This window comes from Bombus huntii, chromosome 10 (assembly GCF_024542735.1).
Source record: "Bombus huntii isolate Logan2020A chromosome 10, iyBomHunt1.1, whole genome shotgun sequence".
Classification (NCBI taxonomy): Eukaryota; Metazoa; Arthropoda; class Insecta; order Hymenoptera; family Apidae; genus Bombus; species Bombus huntii.
The window spans coordinates 4,707,500-4,719,459 of NC_066247.1; the positions used below are offsets into that span (position 1 = coordinate 4,707,500).

The following is an 11,960-nucleotide window of genomic DNA, read 5'->3' on the forward strand; positions in this document are numbered from 1 at the left end:
AGAATTGGAATGTGGAAATATAACGCTGTTATAACAGGTTACACACTTCACACAAATTAATAAGTATTGACACTCCGATTTTCGACAAGCAAATGACTCCCCGCGCCTCAGTTTGACCACTCAATTTCGATGCGGGGAGAGGAAGCATCGCCCGGCGGCAAATTGAGCGTGTTTGAATCAGTGAATTCTCATTGGCTCTACATTATGTATTGTTTGTAGGAAATACGGTCTCAGCGAATCAGACTCATTAAAATTTAATTACATATAATTAAACTTAATTATGTTTAAAAGTTTAAAAGTTAAAAAATTAAAAGTTTTATAATAAAATAAGTAGTATAATAAAATTATAATTAATAAAATTAAAATTAAAATTATAAATATAATACAATATAATTATAATCAAGTATAATAAAATCTCAAAAAATTTGTTATTTTATATGAAAGTAATTTACAATTTTTCCCTCAAAACGGAATTGATATTGTAATTTTTATTTTACACAATACAAAACATTCTTTGTCATGGTCATTCACTCGGTAAGTCACTCTAATCAACTTAATATCTATTATATAGCTACTTATTTATAAATAAATATTTCGAATAAATTAAATATTAAGAATATATAAATGACACTTGTGTATATAAAATGATGCTTTATTTTATTTGTTTTGTATCTTTTTTAATAAACAAATATAATAAAAGGAAAAATGATTAATGTTAAATTGGTATTAAATTATTGTTCTGCAACAACATGTTCTGGCACAACTTTTGCTACTTTCCTGAATTCTTTTCGCAATGTTTTAGGACATTGCATTTGTGTCCAATTAATGGGTATCATAGCTACACCTGTAACACGAAGATTATTAAGAACAGAAAATAATTTTACCCTAATTTACTTACCTTCCTCACTATGTGCTATCACTACACCTAATTCATTTTCTGCTGTACTTAGTTGATAAGTATGTGCTTCTGTCATTGGCATCTAATTAATGCATAGGAAATTATTCAAAATTTTATCAACAATAACATATTTTTTTTGCAAACGAGCTCAAGGATACAACTCTTGCAAGAATAATATCTCCAGGTCTAAAGCACTTATACATTTGAATATTATCTTTATCTATTGCACGAACATCTTCTTTCCTTAAAATTCCTCTGTAAGGTCTTGTCAATACAATGTCACCTATACATTTTATACTACATTTACAAAATCTTTGATTAACAATAGTAACCATAGCTGTTACAATATCACCAGGTGCAGGAACAATGCTTTGCTCTGTTATTCCATGGACTTCTATGGTACGAGTCTAAAATTTAATATATCATTATTATTATTATTAAAAGTCATTATTTAATATTTAATATATGAAATTTATATAATAAATCTCAATGTTGAACAATATTTAATGTAATTAATAATTAACAATTACAATAAAGATATTTCATAATGAAACACAGTTTGACTAATATCCAACAATGTCTAATCTGTATTGCTATTTAAATCATTTTAATTCCTTACTCACATTTTCTTTTTGTATTAATTTTACTACACCAACTAATTTCGAATAGATGTAGCCTTGTTGCTCATAAGTTCCTGGTCCAGCAATATTAAATTTGTCGGAGATACATAACCTCTGTCCTATAGAAAAATATTCCATTTTTATTCTTTAACCATATAATTTTCTCACTTATGTTGGACATATAATTACCTGGCACGCATACGATAATGTCTTTATCTTTATCCATATTGTTATAAGATTAAAACGAATTTATTTCGTACATGTAATGTGCCAATGAAGTAATAAACATAGCTTGTAAATAGTTTGGGTGTTATATACAATTTAATGTAAAATATACTATTATTAGCTGGTAGTTACTAATAAATTATGATCTTTAAGAATAAATTTGCATTAAAAATGTTTGATATATTTTATACTTTTCTACTTAAAAAGCTAATATTTAAAAAAGTAACCTTTTATGTTATCTTAAATTTGTGAATTCGATTCTGTTTCCCCTAGATTTTGATCACGTGAATTTATTTACTTCTTCTAATTTGTTAGAACACTCGTTGACTCGTTGAACAAAGAATAAATTTAATAAACAGAAAAATATGATATTTCAAAAAATTGATATTTATAATCACAGATGAGGTTTTAATGGCCAGAATTATAGGTGTATCCCGTTTGTGTAGTAAGAAATAAATTTGTAAATTAATGTTAACATTTAAATTCAAGGAAGATGTGTGAAAATAATTTATAAAGCCTTTGTGTTTCCACAACTCAACCATATCAACTCTGAAATTTATTAATTGGAAAATGGCTGATGAACGAAATTTTCGCTCGTCTTATTATGAAAAAGTATGCATTTTTACGTGAAATATTTGTATTAGTAACATTTCTTATCGCTTAGGTTATAAATAATAGAACACTAATTATGAATGTGATTAATCAAGTATATGATCAAAATATAGGTGGGATTTCGTAGTGTCGAAGAAAAAAGGTCTTTAGAAATATTACTTAAAGAGCGTCCTTTGGATAAAGCAAAACTGAAACAATTCTGCTTGCGATTTACAGTTCCTACTAAATATAGAAATTTTCTTTGGAAAGTATTATTGGATGTGATACCAATTTATATAGATAGCCATAAATTTATAATAAGTCAGAGAAAAGCAGAATTTCAAGATCTACAAAAAGCTTTAAAGGTTACGAAGATTTTGGATGATTATACAAAACCTCATTTAATGCTCCTTACTATGTGGTTATTGCGCACTAGAAGAGCAAAACTTGACATGAATACTCAATTAGAAGTTCCCTTACACAGGTATCAACATTGGTCTCATGTTTTATTAAATGTAGCTATTAATTATAATCTATTAAATTATTGTCTCATTGATAATTATATTTTCTTTAGAGCTATGAACAGATTGGCTGAAACATTATGGCACATTGTTGACATAGATTCATATGAGGAAAAGTTAGTAGACACATATTGGATATTATGTGGACTTTTAGATCAAGTACAAAAATTTCATAAAGAAATCAGTAGATTACAAGAATGCACTTATACTTTGTTAGAGAGAGAAGATCCAGAATTGTACAAGCATCTTATTAAAATAGAAGCACTTTACAATATTCCATATGACATTTGGTTTTCTTCATGCTTTGCAGGAACAATATCTAACGGTTCTATAGCAAAGTATATATATTTAATATACTTTAAATAAAAAATAAGATATATAATTGTAAAAAATGATCTATTTATTACAGAATATGGGATAAAATAGCTGTAGGTGCATATAGAACTTTAATCTTTGTCACTGTAGTTACCCTAACAACTTTAAGAAGACTTTTATTGAGATGTGAAAATATAGATGGTATTTTAGATACTATTGCCAATGTATGGAAATATCTATATATGTTTATTTATACGAGTATGAATTATGACAATTGTTTATAAGCAAATATTTTTATTCTAGATAACAGAAGAAACATCTGAAGTAATTGTTAACAAAGCAATTGAATCTTGGCAACAGAGTGGTTCAACACTGACAACTATTTCATAAACTATTTAAGAAATTAAAACCTTCCTCTTATGAACAAAATTGTATCAAAACAATTATATTATAAATTACAAAGTATAAAGTAACTTTAACCATTAATTTTTTCAAATATAAATATTTGTATACCTATAGAACATGTTTCCTTATATTTTAAAAATAATTATTTTATTAATGCATCCATCATACATTGTACATATACAATTACTTACTTTATTGAGGTGTTAAGTCTTAAACTAGACTTTGTTTTTTATACTATGACTCTTTTGTTTGTTTTGCAATGTTATATTACAACAGTGTTGATGTACTTCTGTGTGTAAGAGCAAACTTTAATAAATAACTTTCAAATCAAGCAGAAATATAAAATTATTGCATGTTATACTTGTATTCTCCAAGAAATTTAACACAAATAAGTTATCATATATCCTCAAAATTTGTTTTATATATTTTTTTATCATTGGATATAATAATCTTGTCATATATATTTATATTGTGCAGTTGTAATAGAATTTTATTCCACGACTTACCTTAACAAAGAGATATAAAAAGATATGTATAACACTTTCTCAATACCAAAGTAATTTCAAAGAACAGAATAGTACTGATGGGGTTAAGATTTCATATGAATGGATTAGCCCTTCTTTCGAATTTTTACAAAAGAAACCATATATGATGATTTATTTACATCTTTCCTGATTTAAAAAATAGCATTCTTGGAGAAAAGTGAGATCATACAAAATTTTATTTTTCGCTCACGCATTGCATCATAATTTCATGAGTTCCTACTGTTTTCTAATATTACAACTCTTGAATAGGATGTCTGCTACTAAGTCGTTCTTTGGTTTTCGATGGGATTTGAGCATCCTCTTTTATCGTGAATTATCTCGTAATGAATGACAGTTATAATTTCATGTATACTGAACAAAATTATGAACAATAAAGCTAATTTCATTTCGAATATGTCAAAGTAGTCTTACATTTGTTATAAAACAAACATAGTATTATGCAAATTTTAACGCAACATCGAAATTTATTGTAATGTTGATTTCAAATTCAGAGAGTTATGTGGACTATGGCAATGCACATATAATTCCGCAGACACTAATTCTTTCAAATTACAAGTAAAATGCACAAATACACTACACTATTGTATTTTGTTAACATCAATGACTCCAATTTATAACATGCACATTTTAACATTTGAGTAACGCCGTCAGCATTCGACTAATAATGTTCATAACACTCTTGATCAAAATCTACCATTGCCTTCAAATGGCAAAGTATAATTTCATATAAATTGTTTTTTTTTTCTTTCTGATTAAGGCCATTGAATTCATTCTGTTGATGTCTAATTATTAAAATAAATATTTATGCAAAAAAGATAGTTAACGTACTTTACAAACATCAGCTAACTCTTACTAGGTATTATATGCGATTGGAAACTTATTCTCTATTTTAACTACGTAAAAGTTTCATTTACAACGTCTTTCCATTTTTTTCGCGACTATTGCACTCTTCTTTCTTCGTTAATTCAAAGGTATGCTTAAAACAAAGGAATGCATGAAAAATGAGACAAAGTACATCCGCAAATAAATAAGATTTTGTTTTCCAAAGACGATTCACAAAAATGTCAGAAAATATCCCAAACTGAAAATTTATAATGCTGGTGATCAAAGTAACAGGTGCTCTTGCCTAAATTATACAAAATTGTTGCCCCTCTTATGTGATCCTAATAAGCGATGAATAACATACATTATAAAAAAAGTTTTTACACAAAAAGTTATAGAGTTTTTACGTTATAAGTCTAGTAAAAATACTGGTTACAACTTTCATTCGTTTTATCGTTTTATGCATTGGCAAGCTACACAAACCAGGAGTCACTGATAAATGAATCAGAATGAATGAATGAGGTGTCCGGTACTTGGTATAAGATAATATTACAATCTCCTTTTTTTTTTAAATGTAAAATTTTAACTTTTTATATAACAAAATATACCTAAAACGATCGAACTTAATGTTTAGCTCAACCTAAATGTCATTAAAACAGCTTGTAAAATTTTTCGTAACCTAAACATTAAGTGGATTGATAATCCTAAGATAACCTCAGTTATTGACTTAAAGATATAATATAATACAATATAGACAGCTTTTTTAAAGTCCTTGTGTAGTAGGTGCACTTGATAGTAACCGTTTCTCTAAAGATAGTTTTATCACAAAGGTACGTGTCCCTCTTCTTTCTTGTAGCTCGTCTTTGTTTTTACAATAGCTATAGAGCAGCAGAGTTGCAATTGTCGACTAGAGGTGACAGCGGCCCTATTTTTCCTTTCCCGCTTCCCAATTTGTCTCCCTCATAATGTACATCCAAGGATAAACCTTAAATCATAGCAAAACTTAATATAACCATGTATATATAAACGTGTGCACACACGTGTGTATAACATACAAGACATTTTTTATGAGTTACATATGTGTTATATAAAATATAGATGTATTTTAATTATATTAATAGCTAAGATAATAATTTCCGGATATGCGATCACATTGTTTATATGTTAAGCGTAATGTTAATGAAAGATTCAAGTCTTGTTGGTGAGAAACAGCTAGTAAAGAACAAAATCTATTAAAGAGAAAATCCAATCTTAATAAATTAATTACGAGCAAATCCATTTCCCGGTTGCTTATCCGAAGATTACTATGGTATCCCTTTTTATAAAATTAATATACGATCTTCATATTTTACTGTACCATCATTCGGCTACTATTGTTATCCAAATTGACTTACAATAAAATCCACCACCAAAAATACATCTGAATTTTAACATAACTGACAACCTTTAACGTACATTTCTGATATGCGTATTTACCGGAGAGCCTCCGGGAGGTGGATGGATGATGTAATGGACCAGTTGGCATTGTGTTTGATTCAGGTATAAATGCAGCTACTAGTAATGCACATATCACAAGTAATGCACCAAACACAAATGGTGGTCCTGGTACAAGCTGAAAATATAGATTTTGTTGCAGTACTTATATCAATTTAACTATAATCATATCTTAACTTTTAATCAAATCTACCTGGGTTACTATTTGTGGCATAATATCAAGATGTTGCGTGGCAGTTCCTGTTTTATTATTTTCATCTAATGGAGATGGCCTTGCAGGAAGGGAAGGAGAATTGTCGTTGAGATCAACGCGAAAAAGATAAAAGATTACTCCAAACATTGCTGGCCCTAGACCATTACATAATCCACGCATTCCGGTTACCATGCCTTGTACCAAACCTTGTTTATCTGCATCAGAATGCATGGATATAAACGCAGAGATTGCAGGATATGTAATACTTGATACAGCAGCAAGCACTCCAGCTGCCCACATCATCCTTAAAATTACAGAAATATCTAATAGAATTCATAAAATTCTATTTTTATTAAAACCAAGTTATAATAGAATATAAGTAATGTCTTACTGAAACTTTACTTCACAAATTAAAAGTTTGTAAGCATGAACAAGAAAAAATTACCATGTTTGTGAACCAAAGCCAAACCACATGAGTTGTAACATCTCAAATAGAAGGCCCAACATTATAGTATGTTTACTGCCAAGTGTCTTTATCAAAACGCCCAAGAGAGTTTGAGCGCCAACGCTTAAAATTCCAACCACAGCAATAAAAAATGCTACCATTAAAGCAGTAAATCCCATAACCTTAGTCAAGTAGACAAATATACAACTATACTGTCCTGCTTCAGGAAGATAGCTCAGGAACACAGTAATACACAACATTAAAATAGTGTAATCTTTGCCAACCTAAAATATCAAAATCATATTAATATTTTAATTTTAATTATTATTATGTCAAATAAAGATAAGTATCTTTAATTAATTTAAACATCCTATTTAGAATAGAATACAAAAACTTCTAAAATAGTGAAAATATCTATTTTTAACATAAATTCAGTAATTTGGGTCTTTTATATATGATATTTCAAATTACCTTTCCAAGATAAGCAAAGGGGTCTGCCTGCTCCCAAGAAATAGGTGCTGGTGGACGAGCTTTTTCAGGCAAACTTTCAGGTACAGCCACTAATATAAAAAACACATCCAACACTGCAATAGCTGTTGCTAATGCAACCACAAGATTTTCTCCATACACTTTCATGACATAATCTCCCAATGCTGGGCTTATTACCATACTTGCAGCAAAAGTTGCAGATACCTAATAAAGTAAATTTATGAAGAAAACGGTACAAAATACTATAAATTATATAATAAATTTTGCAATAAAATACTTACTAAACCATATGCCGGAGATCTTTGATGTTCCTCAGTAACATCAGCAACATATGCAAACACCACTGAAAATGTGCAAGCAAAGACACCACTGATGGAGATCATAGCAAAGAACCACCATGTATTAATGCTCATTAGAGGAATCGGTGCACATGTGAAGGCTACTGTGATGAGTAGAAAGAATTTTCGACCCCATACATCAGACAAGGCACCAAGTAATGGTGCAGAAAGAAATGATAAGATTCCTTTAATGCCCATTATCAAACCATTCATCAGGAACGTATGATTTGGAAATGTAATATTTAATACAGAAATAACAGGCATGGTTAATAAACCCCATGCAAAAAATTCCAAAAATATTACAACCAGAGCATGGTACACACTTGCCTCTCCTATACCGGAACTCTGTAAAACAAAAATAATAAAATATATAAATATTCTTTATATGCAAAATATGTGTATACTACTAATGTATGTATACACAGTTCATAAGCAGCCATGATATCTATTTGCTATACCCAATAAATATGAAACAATAAAAAGATCATTTTTACAAAAGTACAATATCAAAAGTTTCTTTGGATTTATCAAAAAGTATAAGCACTTTGCAAATTGTGACAGCTGACCTTAAGATGTCTGTAGCATTGCTGAGCAAATGTAAGAGAAGGTGTGAGTTTAGCAATAGCATGTTCTTGGCTGTTGTGAATTTCAGAACAGGAGGGGCCCAGGCCCTCTGCTCCACCTTTTGCCCCAGGGGGCATGACCCCTAAGAAGTGTTACTATATATATTTCTTTCCATACTTATGATTCTATCAATATTTCATTTATCAGTTGTTCAGATCCATATAATACTGTAATGAATAACCTTGACTTAGCATCATATCAATTTTTTATTTCCAAATATTCAACCTAATCTTCACGAATAGTTATTTATTATTATTGAGTTCTTTCTTAATTACATTTATGTGTTAATTCTAATTGAAAGCTCTATTTTTATTGCATTTCCTTGTAAATATTTTTTTAATATATTTAGTTTTAAATTCTACGTATATATATTTTGTTATATCACAAATATCATTTTGTCTAGTAAGATACAATCTTTGCATGTTCCTATGGTTTGTATAGAGATTGTATTATCCTCAACTATATACATATAAAATAATTGAGTTATTAATTGCAACAAGCTTCTTTCTTATTTTTATTAATACTAATCTGTTATTATCATAATTTGTGCCATTAACAAAAAGTTAAAAACTATATTAGAAATACATAGTGTGACCTATTCACTATTATAACTTGATCTTCATCATTTAAACAATTTTACAAATATTCTTTAGTATCATTACTTTTATTTTTGGTCAATTTTATGTATTTTTTCCCATCCACACAAAGTGTACTTTTCTTTGTTTCTCTTTTTACATTTCTCAGCAATATAAAGACACAAAATTCCTTATGTACATAAAATATTGTGCTAAAATCATTAACATTGAACAAAATATCTGTGTATGACCATCTTAAAAATATACTCTTCTATCTGTATACAGGATTTTCAAAACATTCGGATTCTCTTATCACATATTGTAGTCTGTAGCTATTAAGGGCAGCTGGTTTAAAAAGCACTACATTGTTGACAGATTAAATTTCTTAAAATCTCCGGGATTTCTTTCTTTTTATGTAGTATCATTTAAACATTTCTTCTTAAACTGTTCTCCTTTTTTAGGAAAAACTGTCATGTTTTCGTCAAACATGATCCGATTTGTTATTTGACAATAGTGCGACGAAGTTTTTCATAATAAAACTATCACTCAGCATAATGTCATGCGATTTTTGTATCATCGGGAGCTGTCACACAAAATATTCATCGACATTCCAACTTTTCGTAAAACTTGTACAAGTCACAGTATTATATTAAAGTGCATTAAAAAATGGTATGATCGGTAATAAAGACTGACAGATCGAGGTGGAGTAATTCGTCCCGTATTTAATATTTCTTGGTACTATAAGTTATTGTCAACACCTCTTCACTTAAGATTCTTGAAACCACATATCTATTTAATAATTTCCTGATCTTTTTACTGTCCACTCTTATATTTTTCAATAGAATTATTAGAAATTTTTTGAAGAAAAACCTGAATCACTGCATTGCAACTCTTCCACCAAACCCCCCACTTTTTATCATAGTAGCTGTTCTTTCGTCATAGCTTTAGATTGAATCTAACCTAAAAACTTAGTAACGAACCGATAATTCGTTCGTCGTATGTTCATAATAATACACTTGGAAACAAAAAACGGTCCAACTTTGAAAAATTTTACATAGTCTTTTTCTCATTACTCGTTTCGTGTACGAAAAGCTTAGTTGTTCTTATCAACTTATTACTGGCAGCTGATCAATATGCGCAAGTACGATATTATTCGAAGGACCTGTACATATATAATAATACTCTAATAAAAAGAAACTAACAATTTAATTCAATTCTAATTTATTAGAATTTAAGGCAGAAATATTGCAAACCAAGATAAAATACATTTATTTTCACAAACATGCGCTTTATGTTTTCCTTGAAAAATCATGATCATAATGATATATTGCATTTTAATAGTTTGAAGTTTTATTATTTCAATAACTACAGTGTATTAAAAACATAAAACATTTTCCTATATTCATTTAAGATATATATTTCTAGTGCAAAGCATAAAGAATTTATAGGTTATTATATTGTTTGTACAAGTATATTTATTTTGAAATTAAACATTTAATCGTTTATTCCTTTGTACTGTGTATTTCATAATATTGAAATATATTTTTGACTTAATACTTTATCACAAACAGTAACAACAATATATCAAATATAAAATAAAAGCATTATATTATAATAGTTTTTCATAAACTATGCAGGATATAATTTATCCTTTTTGTATCATAAAAGATAGCAATGAAGCTTCTATTTTAGCTAATTCTAATTAGTCACGAAAAGAAATTAATCAAAAGCAATAAAAAAAAAAAAATAGAAAATTGGTATAATTTAAATAAAATTAATTTTACAATTATAAAATAATGTTCTAAATAAAATGTAGTATATTTGAAAGAATTGTAGTACTATTATATATTTCATACCAGAAAAACATTGTAAGCTACATTAGGAAATTAAAAAATGAAACAAAGAAGCTGGTTGCAGGTTCTAAGTACTTCATTAATTATAAAGTACTAGAAATGAACAGAAGATTAAATAGTTTAGTATACATTATATTTAACTGTTAACAAGATTATTATTGATATTACCATATATTACAATTAGCATCTTCCTGATCAGTTAAGAAACAAAAATCATAAGAGATACAGGATTGAAATAAAGGCATACAAAGTTTCATTGTACTTTGAAGAAAAATTCAAAACTATCTATGAAAAACGTGTCAATTGTATTTTATAACAATCCTCTATGTGAAAATGAATTTTACTAATATGTAATGTATAAAGAATGAAGATTCAGCCATGTGTCAGTGTTATAATTACAATGCAATTACGCTAAAACTCACATAACTTTCGTACCTATTGCTTCTGAGAATAAGTTGAATGAGTCGAAGTCGCGCTTTGAGAAACATTTTAATCATTAAATCCACTATTATCACACTACTTGGTAGAAGATAAACACAAAGTAAATTTATCGTTAAGAGTTTGTCATGCACCGAAACGAAAACGTACTTACTTCCGATGCGAAATCATCGAAAACATATATAGAAAAAGATGAAGGTGTAACTTAAAAATCTAATAGGTATTAAACTGAATGTGTTCAGTACCGTAATGACCCCATCCTTAATAATGAATTTTCGGCTTCGTACGATCATGCCCACGACCTTCTTTGAGACCTTGGCGGGCATATTCACGCACTGCGCGCACAGACTCTTCCGTTTTTTCAATTTCATTAATTCCTAAAAATTCGATGACACTGTGCGAGTCATTTTTTCTGGTTAAAGCCTCACACGGACACAAACAAGCGTTATAAGCTTTTAAGTCGGCCTTTGTAATCGTATTCTACATAATGCTACAAACCACAGTTAACCATGTCCGCAGACTACTACAGACTACATCAGGCAAATGCAGTATGTTCTAGAATGAATATA

At 28.7% G+C, this 11,960-nt stretch overlaps 3 protein-coding genes across 6 annotated transcripts; 1 reads left to right on the top strand and 2 right to left on the bottom strand.

Moving 5' to 3' along the window:
* Positions 1-631: 631 nt before the first annotated feature.
* Positions 632-1,855, bottom strand: LOC126870106 (exosome complex component CSL4). The gene is made up of 5 exons (XM_050627574.1): positions 1,708-1,855; positions 1,522-1,637; positions 1,057-1,305; positions 899-980; positions 632-844 (listed from the first exon to the last, which is right to left on the bottom strand). Exons 1-5 carry the CDS (start codon positions 1,742-1,744, stop codon positions 732-734), a joined length of 597 nt encoding a protein of 198 aa, XP_050483531.1. The 5' UTR covers positions 1,745-1,855; the 3' UTR covers positions 632-731.
* A 351-nt stretch (positions 1,856-2,206) lies between these two features.
* LOC126870089 (TBC1 domain family member 7) lies at positions 2,207-3,906 on the top strand. The gene is made up of 5 exons (XM_050627551.1): positions 2,207-2,355; positions 2,469-2,818; positions 2,909-3,193; positions 3,265-3,394; positions 3,474-3,906. The coding sequence occupies exons 1-5, from the start codon at positions 2,314-2,316 to the stop codon at positions 3,558-3,560; spliced, it is 894 nt and encodes a 297-aa protein (XP_050483508.1). The 5' UTR covers positions 2,207-2,313; the 3' UTR covers positions 3,561-3,906.
* Positions 3,907-5,136: 1,230 nt separating this feature from the next.
* Positions 5,137-11,948, bottom strand: LOC126870063 (hippocampus abundant transcript 1 protein-like). 4 transcript variants are annotated; one of them, XM_050627487.1, is made up of 8 exons: positions 11,637-11,948; positions 8,468-8,692; positions 7,845-8,246; positions 7,546-7,767; positions 7,075-7,358; positions 6,630-6,933; positions 6,419-6,554; positions 5,137-5,927 (listed from the first exon to the last, which is right to left on the bottom strand). In XM_050627487.1, exons 2-8 carry the CDS (start codon positions 8,600-8,602, stop codon positions 5,821-5,823), a joined length of 1,590 nt encoding a protein of 529 aa, XP_050483444.1. In that variant the 5' UTR covers positions 8,603-8,692; positions 11,637-11,948; the 3' UTR covers positions 5,137-5,820. The 4 variants fall into 4 exon arrangements, with proteins under 4 accessions (XP_050483444.1, XP_050483446.1, XP_050483442.1 ...); XM_050627489.1 differs by having other exon boundaries at positions 6,300-6,554; XM_050627485.1 differs by having other exon boundaries at positions 6,398-6,554; positions 11,637-11,947.
* Positions 11,949-11,960: the final 12 nt, after the last annotated feature.

Coding starts and splice junctions, on each gene's coding strand:
- LOC126870106 (XM_050627574.1), bottom strand. CDS start 1,744: ATGGATAAAGATAAAGACATTATCGTATGCGTGCCAG. Junction 1,306..1,521: donor AATTAATACAAAAAGAAAAT/GTGAGTAAGGAA, acceptor ATTAAATTTTAG/ACTCGTACCATAGAAGTCCA. Junction 981..1,056: donor ATATTATTCTTGCAAGAGTT/GTATCCTTGAGC, acceptor TGCATTAATTAG/ATGCCAATGACAGAAGCACA.
- LOC126870089 (XM_050627551.1), top strand. CDS start 2,314: ATGGCTGATGAACGAAATTTTCGCTCGTCTTATTATGAAAAA. Junction 2,356..2,468: donor GCTCGTCTTATTATGAAAAA/GTATGCATTTTT, acceptor ATCAAAATATAG/GTGGGATTTCGTAGTGTCGA. Junction 3,194..3,264: donor TCTAACGGTTCTATAGCAAA/GTATATATATTT, acceptor TATTTATTACAG/AATATGGGATAAAATAGCTG.
- LOC126870063 (XM_050627485.1), bottom strand. CDS start 8,602: ATGCCCCCTGGGGCAAAAGGTGGAGCAGAGGGCCTGGGCCCCTCCTGT. Junction 6,555..6,629: donor TGCCACAAATAGTAACCCAG/GTAGATTTGATT, acceptor CTATATTTTCAG/CTTGTACCAGGACCACCATT. Junction 5,928..6,397: donor TAAATACGCATATCAGAAAT/GTACGTTAAAGG, acceptor CTATGATTTAAG/GTTTATCCTTGGATGTACAT.